Source organism: Sus scrofa, chromosome 17 (genome assembly GCF_000003025.6).
Source record: "Sus scrofa isolate TJ Tabasco breed Duroc chromosome 17, Sscrofa11.1, whole genome shotgun sequence".
NCBI lineage: Eukaryota > Metazoa > Chordata > Mammalia > Artiodactyla > Suidae > Sus > Sus scrofa.
Window position 1 is genome coordinate 3,033,809 of NC_010459.5, and position 17,135 is coordinate 3,050,943.

Here is a 17,135-nt window from a genome sequence, read left to right on the forward strand (position 1 = left end):
AAATACCAGCATTTTTAGCAACATGGATGGACCTAGAAATTATCATGCTAAGTGAAGTCAGCCATACAATGAGACACCAACATCCAATGCTTTCACTGACATGCGGAATCTGAAGAAAGCACAGACTGAACTTCCTTGCAGAACAGATGCTGACTCACAGACATTGAAAAACTTATGGTCTCCAGAGGAGACAGTTTGGGGAGTGGGGGGATGTGTTTAGGCTGTGGGATGGAAATCCTGTGAAATCAGATTGTTATGATCAGTATACAACTACAGATGTGATAAATTCATTTGTATAATTTTAAAAAAAGCAAAAAATAAATAAATAAATAATAAAAATAATAAATAAATAAAACACAATCTACATTTCTCAGTGCTTATGCTTATATCTTTATATTTTATACAGTTCAGAGTGTATAGAGTCTGTGCAGGGTATAAACCTAAATAAAAATAAGTTCTAAAAAGGTATAGTATAGTAATCATTTGCCAGGAAAATGACTCTTAAGAGATAATATAGCTCTTCTTAAATAAACTCTATTAATAAGTGTCCATGTTCTTCTTTCACAAAGATTCAGGAAATGTATAAAATACCAAGCTAGATAAATAAAAAGAAAATCACAAAAATACATATAGTAAAACTGAAGAACACTATTGACCAAAAAATCACCAAAATAGCTAGAGAGAAGAAATACTATCTATATAAAACAATATTTAAACTAAGATTTGATTTATCATTAACAACACTGAGAGCAAGAAAATAGTGAGATAATACCTACTTATCTAAATTTGTACAATAACTACCCAATTTTTCAGGAGTTGTAATACAGAAAAAATATTTCAAATATGAGGTTGAATTAAAGACATTTTCAGGCTAACAAGAAAACTGAGTTTGCCACCACCAGGTGAACTTCAGACAATAGAGAGGGATTGCTGGGATGAATAGAAATCATGAAATGAAATGGCAGAAATAAATCCAAATGTATTAGGAATTACATTTAATCTATAAATTACAAATCAGTAAATATAACTAAGCTAAATGCAGTAAATAAAAGACAAAATATTATCCAAATATAGTATTAGAATTTAAATAGGTACTGATTGCAAAATATAAATATAAAATGTATGTATACAAAGAGATTGAAAAAAAGATGAAGAAATACGTACCAGAAATATTAATCAAAATAAATATGGGTGATAGTACAGTAATATTAGTAAAAACAGATACAGCTATATTAAAATCAGGAAAAAAATAAATTACCAGAAATAAAGAGGTCACTGCATGATAATAATCGTCTCAATATACCAGAAAAATATCACAATTTAAACTTATATGTATCTGATAACACAGTCTCAAACATATAAGGCAAATGCTGAGAGATCTGCAAGAACACCATCATAAGAGGAAATTTTAACATGTCTCTTTCATAATTTATAGCTTAAACAAAATAGAAAGATTATGAAAGTTGAAACCTATGGAAATAATGATCTAATAGGACTTGTTCTCTAACAAGTGAGAACATATGCATTCTTTTCAAGGAAACTCACAATATTTATGAATATTGAATTTATTCTGGCAGTTAAACAATTTCACCAAGGCTCAAAAGACTGGTATCATACCAACCATTTTTTTTCTACCACACACAATTTACTTAAGAATGCATACTGGAATTAAATATACAAAGCGAATAGAAACACAAAGAAAGAAACCATCGTCTCCTCCTGGGTCTAGGTACTTGTCCATAAGCCAAAGTTTCCTCAGCAAAGAAGTAGAGATGTAGTCTAGGCAAGTGCACATAACATTTTACAAAAGAAGAAATGGAAATGGCATGATCAAGAAGTGAGTTATGCGGTAAAGTTATAGTAAAACGTGTGTGTGTGTGTGTGTGTGTGTGCACATACACACGCACACACACACATGAAGGCATTGGATAGAAGGTAAGAGGGGGGCATTAAAGGAAGCTTTACACCGTGTTGCATCATGTGGAGGAGTATGCATTATAAAATAAGCAACAGGGGATTGACAAAGACTTTTAAGCAGTGAAGAACCAAATATTATCTTATTCTAAAAGGGAAACCTAGAATTGTGGAATGAGGACTCCTTGTTGAATAGGCTAGACAGAGGCAGATCAGTATCAAGAATCTTGCTGGTCCCTAATAAGGAAGAATCTCCTTTTATAGAACCATGAGCAGATCTTGCTTCCTGGGCTCCTCCACTCTGACAAATCATATTTTCTTGGGAGACTCCTCACCAGCCATTGTTATCACCAGCCATCTTTATTCAGATCTTGGTTCCCAATTCCTAGTTTGAAATATGCATATTTGCTTTAACTTATTCTTATAGCTCATATTACAAGTCCCATCAAAAAGTTAAAACACAGCTATGATGATTAAGTAACTCTTACTGAAGACTAAGGAAGTAAAGATCAAAATAACTGCAAAGCCATCTAATCAACAATTGAAAGTTACAGGTCAAAAACAAACTAAGTTCATTAGCTATGAGGTGCATTCAGAACACAAACACCTTGGCCTATATTTATTGAGATTTCTTCATAGTTTTCTATGCCTCTCTGCCTAGTTAGGTGGTTTATTTTGTTAGCATATGGACTTGGGGCCACCTCTCAGAGACAGAGCTGTCAAATCTGAGAGGCAGATAAAAATTTCTGACTATAAGAAATCCGCTCACGAGTTCCCATTGTGATGCAGCAGAAACAAATCCGACTAGGAACCATGAGGTTTCAGGTTTGATCCCTGGCCTCCCTCAGGGGGTTAAAGATCCGGTGTTGCCATGAGCTCTGGTGTAGGTCAAAGCTGCAGCTTGGATCTGACATTGCTATGGCTGTGGCGTAGGCCAGCAGCTACAGTTCCAATTAGCCCCCTTGCCTGGGAACCTCCATATGCCATGGGTGTGGCCCCTAAAAAAGACAAAAGACCAAAAAAAGAAAGAAAGAAATCCAATCAAATGTCACAAATACAGAAAATCAGCCAAGGAAGTTATCAAACTTAATTCATGGTTCTGGGACAATGGGAGGCAAAGATTTCATTAAGACAAAAAAAAAAAAAACCCACATAAAACATATTGTTATTATCTACAAATAATCTATAGCTCTCTTTCCCCCAGTTTGAACATGTTAGTCATAATATATCAGCGGCCACTACCGGGACTAGTTTCCAGAAGCCATCTTTTTTCATTTTTAAGGGCATCTTTAGGCATTTCTAGAAACCTCTATATCCCTCCCCATTCAGCATCAGGTCCAGCCTTAGCATCCCAGTTTCCGTTCTTCCCCACTTTACTCTAAGATGACTTCCTAAAGTTAAGAAAGAGAATGTATAAATCCCTTAACAGTGATTCCAACTATACCCCTAACCCTAGGGTCACAAGAGCAACCTCACAGCAGAATTCACTGTAAAATGACCAGCATCACTGCAAGAATATGAGAAAGAATGTTCAACAAAAATTCAGAATAGAAAAGATGAGAATTTGATCTGGGGTTTTAACAAAAGGCTTAGAAGGGGAAATCTCTGACCACATGGTATGATGGATTTGCTGACCAGTTAGATGAGTGGTATGAGTCAATGGGATCAGAAAAAAAGCATCTCAAGATCACCAATGAGGGTACCTAAGTGAATGGGGACACACTAAACAACAGAGAAGTTTCATTACATTGAGGCGAGTATAAAATTTCCAGATAAAGATTTGTAGTAGATTGCTGAAAACTGGGGAGGAGGAAATGTAGCTCAAGTGAGAGGTGCATGGTGAATGTGCATTATTATGTATCATCTCTTTGTAAGCAAAATAGAAGCTAAGAGAAGACAAGACTAAGAAGATACACCTAGGAAGTATGTAATAAAGAGGGAATCAAAAAGTACTATAGACAAAATCCCAGGCGATAGGAACTTTGGAGCTGAGGGTGAAAATAAAGATTCTGAGAGTGAAAGATCAAATTGGTAAGAATTTATACATTTAATTTCCACTAAAAATATAAAAAAGTCAGAGTTCCTGTTGTGTCTCAGTGGTTAGCGAACCCGACTAGTATCCATGAGGATGCAGGTTTGATTCCTGGCCTCGCCTAGTGAGTTAAGGATCTAGCATTGCTGTGGCTGTGGTATATGCCGGCAGCTACACATCCAATTTGATCCTAGCCTGGGAACATCCATATGCCACAGGTGCAGCCCTAAAAATACAAAAAAAAAAAAAAATTTTTAATAAAAATAAAAAGTCAAATTCTGGAGTTCCCATTGTGGTTCAGCAGAAATGAATCTAACTAGTATCCATGAGGATGCAGGTTCAGTCCCTGACCTTGCTCAGTGGGTTGGGGATCCAGCACTGCTGTGAGCTGTGATGTAGGTCACAGACTTGACTCAGACCCTGGGCTACTGTGGCTGTGGTGTAGGCTGTCAGCTGTAGCTCTGATTCAAACCCTAGCCTGGGAACTTCCATATGCAGTGGGTATGGCCCTAAAAAGAATAAAAAGAAAAGAAAAAGAAAAAAAAAAGTCGAATTCTCACTAAGAATTCAATAATACATACATCAAAGAGCTATAAGGCTTATATCTACTAACGCCGTAGTATCACAGGCTTTGTAATGTGATATTTTAGACACCGGATTATTTAAATCAAAGACAAAGACAGAATTATAAGGTAAGCCAATGTTTGTTTGGAGCAGGAGTGTGATGTTTATTCTGTTTATTTTCATGTTTACTTGGAATCATTCTTTTTCAATTAACCTTTAAACTGCTGTTAACATTCTCAAATTTTAGCTGACATTTCTTCTTATCTTTATTCATTTGTACTCCAAGACTAGTCAATGTAAAATAAGAACTGGGCAAAACAAAAAGATTTTCAATCTCAAAAAAGATTTTGAATCTCAAAGTTTCAAAATGTCAATCTTTGAGATTTTGATTGCACCGCACACGCTGGAAAACACTTAACATACAACTTTGAATGAGCACAGAGTTTAGATAAGATAGGGAGGGCATTTACTAAACATCAGAAAATGAGGCAAAGAAGACAAAACATATACTCCAAGCATATTGGCAGATAATTTTTACAATTAGGTAAGTCTATGGAATCAAATTAAAATCTAGCATTAACTATTAATCATTTGAGGTATTAAATGACTATCACATATAATGTTAAATTTTTGGCATGATTGAATCATATCTTTCCAAAAATTTCTTAAGTTTACTTCAAGTGTGTATATATATATGAAACACATATTGATAAAAAAGCTACCAGTTGTCAAACACTTTAAAGTCATATGTATTTTTATTATGTGCTAAGAAGTGGTATTGCTTTAGGAAATAAGAGCAATAAATATATGTGTAACAACATATTGGTCTATCTAAATTGAAAGAAGGTTGGTATAGTAATTGGATTCAGAAGCAAATGAAAGGTTCTCACTTGTACTTACCATGTGCCAAAAACATGTTTAACTCATCCAGCTGTATATTTTACGTCCATGATTACTACTTAAATTTTCTTCCAGGAATGCTTTAATAATGAGGACTTTATCATTAAGACACACTATGTATGCAACAGCTTACTCTTTGAACCACGACTCAAGCATGAACTTTAGGAAACTTGAGGAGATAAAATATCTGAAATCTAACTGCCTCTGCTGCCTAGAGCAATTCAACTGATGAAAACATTGATTTTTACAAAACAATTCTAAAAAAAATCTAAAAATGCTGATTCAGATGAGCTCATTTATTTTAACTTTTCTTAAAATAATGTCTCCACACCAGACAAAAGTAATAAGCACTAGAAATGTAGAGATTCAGAAATGCAGTGATCATTCTCCACAAAGAGAATAATAAGAAATAATAAAATGATTTACAACAGAACGCAGAGGTTCTGATAACGTAAGTGCTAAATAGCCGCCTTTGACTGTGGATGCCTAGTGGGTTTCATTTGGTAGAAAGCAGGTTCACAAGTGATGCTGTTATTATATGCAATGGAAATCATGCACACAGTGTAACTGGATATTTCAAACTTCTAAAACTTTGCAGCCCCTGACAAACAAAAGTAGATGCCTACAGAGGTATAAGCTGTTCAGAAGGGATGAGAAATACTGAGGCATGTCCTCTGAAGCATTATAAAAATAATTGAGTCTCTGCAAAAGGTCTTATTAATCTCTAGGTACATATGAATTTATAGCCACTAATTCTTTATGAAAGTATTTGAGAATAGTGGAAAAAAAATATTATGAAGCCAGGAATTAGGTAAAGACACATGTATGCTTGTTAGGGATGGGCCAAACATTTACCAGTGAGCTTTTTAGTAACTAAGGCAAAGTAGAAAATACAGTCAGTTTTATGATGAAAGGATTTGTAAAACTGAAGACTAACTGGTTGCTTAGAAGCATAACTAATTCTGGCACTCGGACTAAATAGTGTTTCTCTCTCATAAGTCTCATGAGAGTATAATTCAGCAAGTCTTGGGTTAGCAATTTCTTACCTCAAGTGAGCTTCTCCTTCTGATTTTGATTTTTAAAAACCTCAAATACTCTAAGTAGATATAAACTTGTGGAATTGCAATGATAACAGTGTTTTACTATTCATGACATTGATTTATTGTATCATGTTTCACCAAAATGCTCTTGCTTATGGAAGCTGAATTGGCTGTTTCTATCCAAGATAGAATCAAAGGCTCTTTTATCTCAGGTAGATATAACATGCATTTTTTTAGCCAGTCTAAACAAAGATGGGAGTTTAAGAACCAATATGAAAAGGAGTTGGATAATGACAATGCGTGGGTTAGAATTGAAGCATTACATGCCTGCAGCAAAGATGAGTATGGTAGGCTCTTGCCTCTCATAGATTTAAGGTTGCATTTTAATTATTTAGGAGTAACCCAGAATATTTGTGGCTTCGAGCCAGTAGTAATTCAACTGAGACACTGACAAAGCAGATATGCTTGTGTAAGGCACTAAGAGTTTAAATCAAACTGACCCACCACCCAGAAGCCAAAGCTCAAATCAACTTGATTGTGTCCTCTTCCACATGTCACTTAAGCAGTCACTCTGGCAAATGACAGAAATTATGTTCTCCAGAAGAATGCCAAAATCTAGTTCTGATGATGAAAGGGAAGAGATCTAAGAAAATGATGGTTCTTTAGGTAGAAAATATGTTTTACCAGATAAATCTTACCACCTAGTTAGACACTTAAATGTTGAGACTTGTAGAGGCTTTGAAAGACATTCCTCAAAAAAGGTGTTATTCAACTACTAACCCCTTATGAACCTAAAAGAAATGTCCCTCCAAAATACTGTTGTTATCAATATATATTCTTTGTTATTCCTGGTATGTCAAGTCTCAATGATTGCCATTGAAAACTTTACTTTCATTATAAATTAAATCATCTAGTACTTCTTTCCAGATTTATGGGATATCTTTAAAAGCTAAGCACATAATAATTTTAGTGTAAGGATAATCACATAGATCTATTTTTTTTTCAATGTCAATACTGACAGTAAACATCCAACAGCTGGAATGCCAAAATCATGTTGGAGGTTGAGTCTAATCTATGATCCTAACAAAATCAAAATTATTTGCAGTGATTCAAGAGGAAAAATAATGAGGAGGACTATAGGAGCTAGACAAAATATATAGGGTTTATTTTAAAAGACTGGTACAAGGTTATGAAGCAAGTTTATTCAGTGGTCTACATTCATGATTTACCTATTGCTTTCTCTTAGATTATATTCACAAACATCAACCAATAGTAATTCGGCCCAAAGTAACTGATTGGGAATTAGTATATTATTTTAAAAAATGAAGTGTGAACAATTATTCTGTAATAAGTGTAAATACTGTAGCTCAAATACAGTCAGTTTGCTTTGAAAAAAAGAATCTTAGAGAAATTCAGAGAGAAACATCTACCATCAGAAGTTTTACAAACATCCTGGAATTCTGGTCTAATATAACCAGAATAGTATTTGGATATAGAGAGCATACATTTGAGTTCTTATTCCATTATTTATTCACCCTGTGATCATAGACATTTTACCCAATTTTTCTGAGTCTTCATTCTGGGACCCTTAAATGAGAATATACTATGCAGCAGATAAACCTATTATGATGGTCAAACAAGGCTATATTGGGGGAATAAAAAGAGCCATATTAACTTCATCAATTTGAAAATGGGTTTCTTCCAGGGGTGGCACAAAAACCGTCATTCTCAAAAAAGTACTCAGAGCCCTAGACTCTCAGACTTGGAAGACAGAGATCACCTGGTTCTAATGTTTTCACTCTGTGTTCTTCAGTCTTGCCGATACAGGCAATGTCCTGGTGTCAATAGCAGGGACAGAGGGGAAGCAGACCAGATAAAGCCCCCAATCAGAACCAGCCCCTTTTATTGGTGTTAGATATTACAGTTGTTTAGAACATATTGTCCAACTAAATTTTTTAGCTATGGCCAAAAATGATTACAACAAAATCCAGGAATCAAATCCAATTCCCACATTGCATTAGCACCACCTCCTGAGAAAGCTGAGGCAAAGAAGACACCCACCCTTAGGTTGATGGCAAAGCCAAGGTTTAAGCAAGGTCTTCTAAGTACTACTGCAACCAAATCTGTGCTCTTCCTACCACACAAGCCTATCCTCTTGAAAATTATAAGCTATCAGATTTGGAGTGACAGACTGAGTACGTCAGGGTGCCTCTGACTTCCAAATGCCACTGAACTCCATTTCCGTGTGCAGTGATTGTTTCAATTAATATCTAAGGCTGAAGCTTCAGCTCCTGTTTCACTGATGGGCATTGCCATGGCAATTAAAGCTTTTCTGGCTGGATAATGAAATCTTTTTTTTAAGGGTTTCTGATGTCAACTTGGCATAGAACACTCTAGATAACCTATTTAATTCCAACAAAGCAGTATAAATGTTCTAAAATTGGATTAGGGCTTACAATATTTTTCAGAGTCAATCTACAAAAATATTGTTTAGGAGTATCAAGAAAACTCTCAAGTCACATGGTGCAATTTTTCATTTTTAGGGTAGAAGTTTCTATAATTCTCTTGGAAGGATGGTAATCCTTTACATTGTTCATTCTGTGGTTGGTCTAGAAGTCTCTAGTAAGTTTCAATGAGGATATAAAATTACCTTGTGCCAAGAAGAGACAGAGTAAGATAAAACTTAGATGTTAGCATATTAAAAATCTATGTTTGCATAAAACAAGGTAACTTACTTTTAGTTACATAGAGGTTTAGAAATTAAGAAATTCATCACAATTCAAGCACAATTCTAAAGAATCAAATGTATTTGACACATAAACATTTATACATTTATACAGTTACCTATTTAAAGGCACATGCTCAATAACTTCACAGAGATCTGAACAGAATTACATGGTCATTTTCCTTAGGAACTTATAGTTGTAAGCTCTGCCAAATAGCATTTTAGCTGAAATTCCAATACAGTATAAGAAACACCTCACTAAATGTTATATAAAAGGAAAGCCCCAAAGACACAAGCTGATTTATTGTTGTACAGCATTAAGCCATCTTGTGTAGCTCTGATTTTGAGTCCATAAATCTTAAAGTATTCTTTCTTACTGGACCTTCAAAATTTGATGTATTTTCAAATGGTAAAGTCTGGAGATCAGCAAAGCTATAATAGCCAGCACAGAGATTGGAATATACACTTAGTGATGACAGCAGCCCACTGAAAATTTCTAAAATTGTCATTTGCACAACTTCCCTCAAATGTATTTTTCTAAATTTTCTTTCCATTCATATCAAAAATGTTCCCTTATCCCTCCTAACTGCATAAAAAAAGTTTCTCTACTGCTACTTGAAATTTATTTTGACTTCAATGAAACAAGTGTATACTCTCAATGCAAAGAAATCAATGTTAACTGTTTCTCAATCTTTGTGACTGGTTCCAGTTATCTAAAGAAAATTGGAACTTGACCAGGATGGACAAGAATTATAATTCCTTTAGATGTGAAAGAGGTCAAATAACTCAGTACTCACAAGTATGTTTCCTTATTCTAAGCCAAAAAATGAATATATAAGGCAGGTTGCTAAAAATATGACATTTGTTAGAGAGTACTATTTTTTACTATGGAATGACTAACGAAAAAAAAATGCCACCTACTTACACTCATCACAAAGCCTCCTACACTGCAGCAAGCTGACTTTCCTGGGCTTTTTCTTATTGATGAAACAAAAAAAAAAAAAACACATTTTTAGAATTCTTCTAAGTGCCAACTCTCCCATTTGATTGAGATTGTAGTAGAATATACTATGAGACTTGGTTTTTGATCTCAGCATTTTTCAGACAACCACTTGTTTAAATATGCATTCTTTTTATTAGATTTTCATTTCTCACCCATGCAATACTTTCTTAATGACCTAATTGTATTATTCAAGGAAGTTTTACCTCACCTATCTAGGGCAAGTTTGAAGCTCTTGGTAGATGAAATTTTATTTAAATTAAAGAGATAAAATTAAGCAAGAGTGATCAGACTATGTTTAAATAATTCAACCAAGTACAATTATATTTATTGAAAGGTTGTCATATGCTCCCAAGATTAACTAAGTAGTTAATAATTTTTGTACCTTAAATGATAATTAGAAAAATTTTGAGAAGCATAATGTTTATGTGCTGCAAGTAATGGAAAAATTCCATTTTAACTCCTAGTCAATCATTCCATTAAAGGAACAATCCTGACAAATAAATAAAGCTAGAATCAAATAATACTGCAAAAATTGTACTATGCTCTTGATGCATTTTATTTTTGATCTCACAAAAGTATGCTTACCATCTGAAAGCATAATTTCTTGATTGCCAAATTAATACAAATGAATTAAAACTCATATTTAAAAGCTTGATAAAAGAATCATCAAAGTCATATGTGTTACTTAAACATACAATTTATTCAGGTTAATCTATTACAAACACTACAAAAAACAAATGTTTAAGTGTTAGCTCTAAAAATTAGTAGTATTCTCTGTCCCAGTGAATAAGATAATAGTGTTTAAAAGAAGGCACCCCCAGAGCTAAAATAAATGCTAAAGTTATTCTGTTCAATATCAGCTACTAAAAGTAACTGTGTAGCTCAGAGATATTACAGGATAGAGGATATATTCTCTAATATCAATATCCATTAACACCCACATTTTCAAGGCAGTAACCCATATGCTAGGTTGTTTGATCTTGCTTCTTCTTGAAAACAAACATCAGGGCAAAATCCAGAGTAAAGTTATACATTTATTGGAGAAAGAAGCAGGTAGAGATCAAAGGGAGAAGAAAGACTAAAATTCTTTGAATGAGAACTCTCTCCCTTCAGCACTGATCTCTTCCATCAGGCACTTAAGGGGAAAATAGAAGATTAAACATGCTTGTCTTCATTAGCCAGTTCTGTACACATCACTATATTTTAGTTTTCCCACCAGCAAATCTTTCAATATGCATATTATATCCAGTTTTACAATAATGACAGCAATTGCTTACAACTTAATTATTGAAACCTACCTGTAGTTTATAAACTTGCAAACAACAAATATACTTATTAAACAGCATATTAAAAACTAACATCCACACATCCAGCATAGCAAAAAAAAAAAAAAAATCTTAAAATCTCACGAAGAGAAAATAGTTTGGCACAAAGACGAAGAATTAACAGATTTCCTTTCCTAAAAACTGAGGTAAGCAGGTTCACCTAATAATGACCCTAATGATCTAAAACTAAGTTAAAGCAATTCATGTAATATTATGCACATTTATTTATCCTTCAAATCCCGGTGAACACTGTTTTTCTTCTCACATGTTTAAAGCATCAGAGAAAATAAAGTTCTTATGTGGATGTGCCTTAATTTAAGCATCTTTGGAGTATAGAAAGAAAAGTCAAAAAGCAAATAATGTCAAAAATAAGTATCCCCAGTTTTGTTTTTTTTTTTCCCTCCGCTCTCTCCATGGACTATGTGACGGTCTTTTCAGAAAGAAGCCACAAGAAAATAACTTCAACTGGAATTGTCTAGAAAACCTAAGCCAATGAATTGTGCTGTTAAGAGGAAAGCCAGACAAATTTTTCCATGTGTAGTACACTCATCTCTCTAAAGTGTACATATTCCAGGGTTTTAAAGCCTCCTCTTCCAGAAGTGTAGTCAAACATGACAACATAAATTTTATTTCCCAGACTGGAGGATCTCAACATTTTCTATTAGAAAATTATAAATTAGAAATTTTCTATTAGAAATTTCTATTAGGTTTATCTACCTTTTATCTCTTGCTGCTTGTGCCTTTCCACAGCAGCGGGCCCGCACATCACTTTTCTTTAGATCCTTGTCTCTGTCATTCCTTCATTTTTTCCCCTGTGGGACACTGCCAAAACTCTCCCTCACACTCAAGTGCTTCACTTCTATCTTTTGTTGTTTGTCCACCAAGTCTAGCACATTCTGGCTGTGAGAATCCCTGAGTGAATACCAGGCAGTGATGAGATTAAGGTGGGATCTTCTACTAAACCAGACAGAAGTTTCCACCATGGGTTTGCTCTTTTGCTGATTTAAACAACAATTTACTGATGCCCAGGTTTAGAAGGGGTTAAGCTAATCCCCGCCTCTGAATATCAGGAAAATCATCTTTTCCTTTCTTTTCTCAGGAGAAAAAGCTCGCCTTTGTACCTTATCTTATATCTAACAAAAAGCTAATTGGGGTACTCTGCTTCTGTATGAAATATACATCACAAATGTGGTTCCTGTGCTCCCCTTTGCATCTCAAACAAAACCTACCCCTCTCCCAAGAGACTGGGATGCTTGGGAAAAGGCAGCAAGAGATCCTTTCAAATACAAAGGTATCACATCCTACCTTAGTATAGCATAGAGATAAATGGAGACCTATTTTCCAGGTCAAGGTCTACTGATGGTGACCTTGGCCATAACACAGAAACTCATTGTTCCCCAACTTTGACTAGAGCAGAAAATGTGTCTCCTCCTGACAACTTTTTTCAGCAAACCCCAAGTCTTAAATGAAATGGTGTCTAAGCTCTTCTGACCATCTTCTTCAGCCCCACCTTCATCTACAGTGTGTGGCAGGGTCAATTCTCTCTCTGCCCCTCCTTCCTCTCCTATGCAGTTTAGTCTAGAGTACCAGGACATTCCAGGTGCACATTCCAGGGGAACTGGGCTCCTGGGTGGGTATGCTCAGGCTCTGTGGCCAGGACACAGAGCAGGCTGCAGAAGGAGGCGTTTACCCTCTACAGGGGATTTCTCCAGGCTTTTCTCTTACTGGGCAAATCCATTTCCCTGACATTTCTGGGGAAACCTCTACTAGTGAAGTTTCCCCAGTTGGTGGGGGTGCATGTAAAAGTCTTCACCTGAACAGAGTCCATCTGAATTGAATCTCTAGTATAAAATAACCCTCTGAAGCAACGGAATAGAGTGTAGAAAATGCCTGGGGGTAAAGAAGAGTGAAGAATAAAAAGAAAAGGATGCTCTCAAGCATCGCCCCCTTTCCTATTTTTTCATTTACAGTGAGCGGGACATTTAAATTATTTTGTGGATTGTTGATAGTTTTGAGTTGTTTTGGTTGTCTTTTTTTTTTTTTTTTTCTTTTTCTTTTTTTTTTTTTTTTAATGGGCACTGCAGCAGAGTTCATAGCTTTTTTTAAAAAGGCTGCGTCCAGAGACAGAGGGACAAGTTATCAGCCTGGATACTCCTGGCCGCCAACCCCTCTTAGTAGAGCTGGGGACCCGGGAGGGAGAGGGCACTGAAAGGGGACCCAGCGGGGTTTCGGGGGCAGAGGGGATTCCGGGCAGGTCAGGACAGCTCCTGCACTGACAGCAGGAAGGATGCACAGAACTTCCCTACGTACGTACGGATTCCGGCCCCCACCCCTTGCAGCTCAGACCCGCTCCAGCCTCCCCGCCCCCTCCCCACTTCCCCAGACCCGCTCCTGTACAGGGTGCTGCGGACAGGCACGTTCGCTGTGCTCGTGTCACCGGGCCAGAGGGAAAACCCCTCCAGGCCCTTCACTTGCAGCGGGTCCCCCCACGCACACGAGTTTGCGCCTAAGGCAGTGTAACTGTGGGTGAGATCGTGTCAGCGGTCGTGGAGGAAAAGGGTCTTCTGAAGAGCTGGAATGAAAACGAGATGTCGCCTCTATACCGTAAATGTCTGAGCGGAAATAGGATGTCCCTAGGTCGGGCGGGGGCACTAGCGGGCTCGGAGCGGAAAGAAGAGGCAAAGTGGCCGCGCAGCTCGGGCAACTTTGCTGGGCAACCCAGCGACAGTGGGCAGAGATGGTGCCACCGCCTCCACTTCCCCGGTGAGGTTGACGGGCACCCAGCGCCGGATCTGGTACCCGAAGTGCAGCTGTAACTGACGAGGGGGAGGACAGGATGGCTGTTGCCCAGGGGAGCAGGCAGGGATGGAACCCGGCCAAAGAGTGCACGCCGAGCTCCAGAAAGCCGCCCTCCATCCTCGTCCTCAGCCCTAGGAGGGGCGCCCGTGCCCGGGGACACTTCACCCCAAATGCCCACACACCGTCCCACAGGACCACCAACTGTCCTAGCAGCGCAAGGAAGAGGCAGCGAAAAAGAGAGACAGGAAAGCAAAAGAGCAGACGAGAGCAGGAAAGAAAGGAAAGACGCCGGCCCCGGAGAATAACGTACCTTGAGCTCCTCAATGTCCAGGTTTGTTGATCTGTCCATGGAGCGAAACTAAAGGAAGTGAAGAGGAACCGGACAAGGAGTATCAAAAAACAATCTAGTCTTTTAGTTTCCAGCCTAAACTCAGCTTTATCCTCCTCCAAGCCCTGGAAGCATCTCTCAGTCTCATTCTCCGTGATCACGCCGCCTCCACCGGTTAAAAATAATAAAAATAAATAAATAATAATTATAATTCACTTTGTTTTACTTCCTCAAAGATTTAGTGACAGGTGATCTTCACCGCGGTGCCACACAGCTCGGTCGAATAAAGCAGAGGGGGGGAATTCCACTCTAAGATTATTTCTTCTTCTGCAATAAGCTTAGAAACCAGCGAATTGCTGCATCCCAAGAAAAAAAGCTGCTTCCCTGGACAGCATCATGCGGCAAATTTCAAGCAAATGTGTTCAAACTGAAGAGAAGAGTCTATGATAAAAGCCTTCCTCCGTCAGGCTTACTCTGGTAGCTAATTTAGCACACTGCGAGTCCCAAGCTTCAGCAATGATCAATTTCCTTAGCAAGATAACCAAATCCCCGAAGTCCTGCATAGACTTAAAAAATTTCTTGCAGCTACGAAGGTATTCTCTCAATGGGGAAAAAAAGATAATAAAGTCAGAAGGGAACGTTCTCCTTTGAAGGTTATGCTAAAAGAGTTGAGAGACTAGGTGGTGGCTCCTACAGAGGAGAGAAAAGAGGGAGAGAGAGAGGAAAAAAAAAAAAAAAAAAAGCCGGAGAGGAGAGAAAAATTTTCCTCCTGCTTTGCTGTTTTACTGGCCTTCACCACCAGGTGACTGACTTCACTTCTCTTTCCACAGCCAGCACTGAGGGGATTTCTCTCATCTATCAAAAAGCAACATTTCCTCTCCAGACAAATACTAAGCTGCTGGGTCTTAAAGACTGCCCTCTGCCTGGAATCCACTAGGTGACAAGCATTTTAATTCATCTCCTGTGTTGCCTCATCTGGTTCCAAAAGATCTGGAAGGAACATGCCTGAGTGCTACTCAAGTACTCATTTCACAGCCACTTTCAGTCAGGGAATTTTTTTTTTTTCAGCTTAAGACTTTTAAAAAAGTGACAACTAGAAATATTAAAGGAAATTTTTTCACTGATGCTTAGGAGAAAGCAATCTTTCATTGGAAAAATTATTCTTTAAACAGACTCCGACAGGTGAGTATACTTGTAGGGTGTGGATTTGGGGAAAGGGTTCGTTCTCTTAATTTCAATGTCTTAATGTAAAAGTTTGACTTTTAAAATAGTTGATGTGCAGTATTATATGTTACAGGTGTACAATACAGTGATTCATAATTTTTAAAGGTTATATTCCACTTATAGTTACTATAAAATATTGGTTATAACCCTCTGTTGTATAATATATCCTTGTAGCTTACTTAAAACATAATAATTTGTACCTCTTAATCCTCCCCATGTTGCCCCCCTGCCAGGTAAACACTGGAACAGATAAATATGTATTCTCTATATTTGTGAGTCTGTTTCTTTTTTGTTACAATCACTGGTTTGTTGCATTTTTTAGACTCCACATATAAGTGGTATCATACACTATTCATCTTTCTCTGACTTATATTTTTATTATTATATTTATATTTTTATTATTATATTTATATTTTTATTATTTCATTTTATTTATTATTGGCTGCACCTGAGGCATGTGGAAGTTCCTGGACCAGGATTCAAATCCAAGCCGCAACTGTGGCCTATGCCGCAGCTGAGCAATGCCTACTTCTCAACCCAATGTGCCTGGCAGGGGATCAAACCCATGCCTGCAGACCCAAGCCACTGCAGAGTCAACACCGGATCCTTAACCTGCTATGCTATAGCAGGAACTCCATTTATTTTAGTTATTTTTATTTATTATTTTTTTTGGTTGTGTCCACAGCATGCAAAATCCTGGGCCAGGGATTTAACCCAGGCCACAGCAGTGATGCAAGTTCCTTAACCACTAGGCCACCAGGAAGCTCTCTTCTTTATTGTGGCACATAAACTGGTAAGACTTAAAAATGTTTTCAGATTCAGAAAAAGAGCTGAATAAATAATTTCTTATGTTTCTAAAAAGAAAAAAAAATAAAATGCAGATGTGCACTAAATGTATCTAGTCTCCTGGCTCCTGGCTCCCTCTCTGACTTCGTCTTTGTCCAGCTCCCTCACTCTGCTCCAGCCCTAGGGTCTACCCAGAACACTTGCCATTTCTTCTGACATTAGCTGTTTAACACCAACCCTTGTCCCTCAGTCAGGACCGCTTTCTCTATCTCTTTCTCTCTCTCTCTCTGCTCTTTCCGTGTTTAACCAGTATGCTTCACGAAGCTAAAGCTAACTCTTCCACGAGGATTTTCCTTGGATGAGTCCTGAAGATACTCCCCTCTTCTGTCATCTTTTGATAACAGTTATTTTCTTTTCCATTGCTCAACGTGTGAATGTTACCTATTTGTCTGCCTCCTCCAGTAGACTATGAGCTTGGGAGGGCAAGTTCTATAC

General features: G+C 37.2%; 1 protein-coding gene across 2 annotated transcripts in view; it reads right to left on the reverse strand.

Annotated features, from left to right (window-relative positions):
• SGCZ (sarcoglycan zeta) overlaps window positions 1-15,805 on the reverse strand; it is a 1,021,521-nt gene extending 1,005,716 nt beyond the window's left edge. Inside the window, exon 1 of one of the 2 annotated variants that reach the window (XM_021077242.1) lies at window positions 14,613-15,805. Coding sequence is in view for 1 of the 2 variants with exons in the window: in NM_001144844.1 (NP_001138316.1) it covers window positions 14,613-14,651 (39 nt within the window). In the remaining variant the exon portion in view is untranslated. 2 annotated transcript variants of the gene reach the window in all.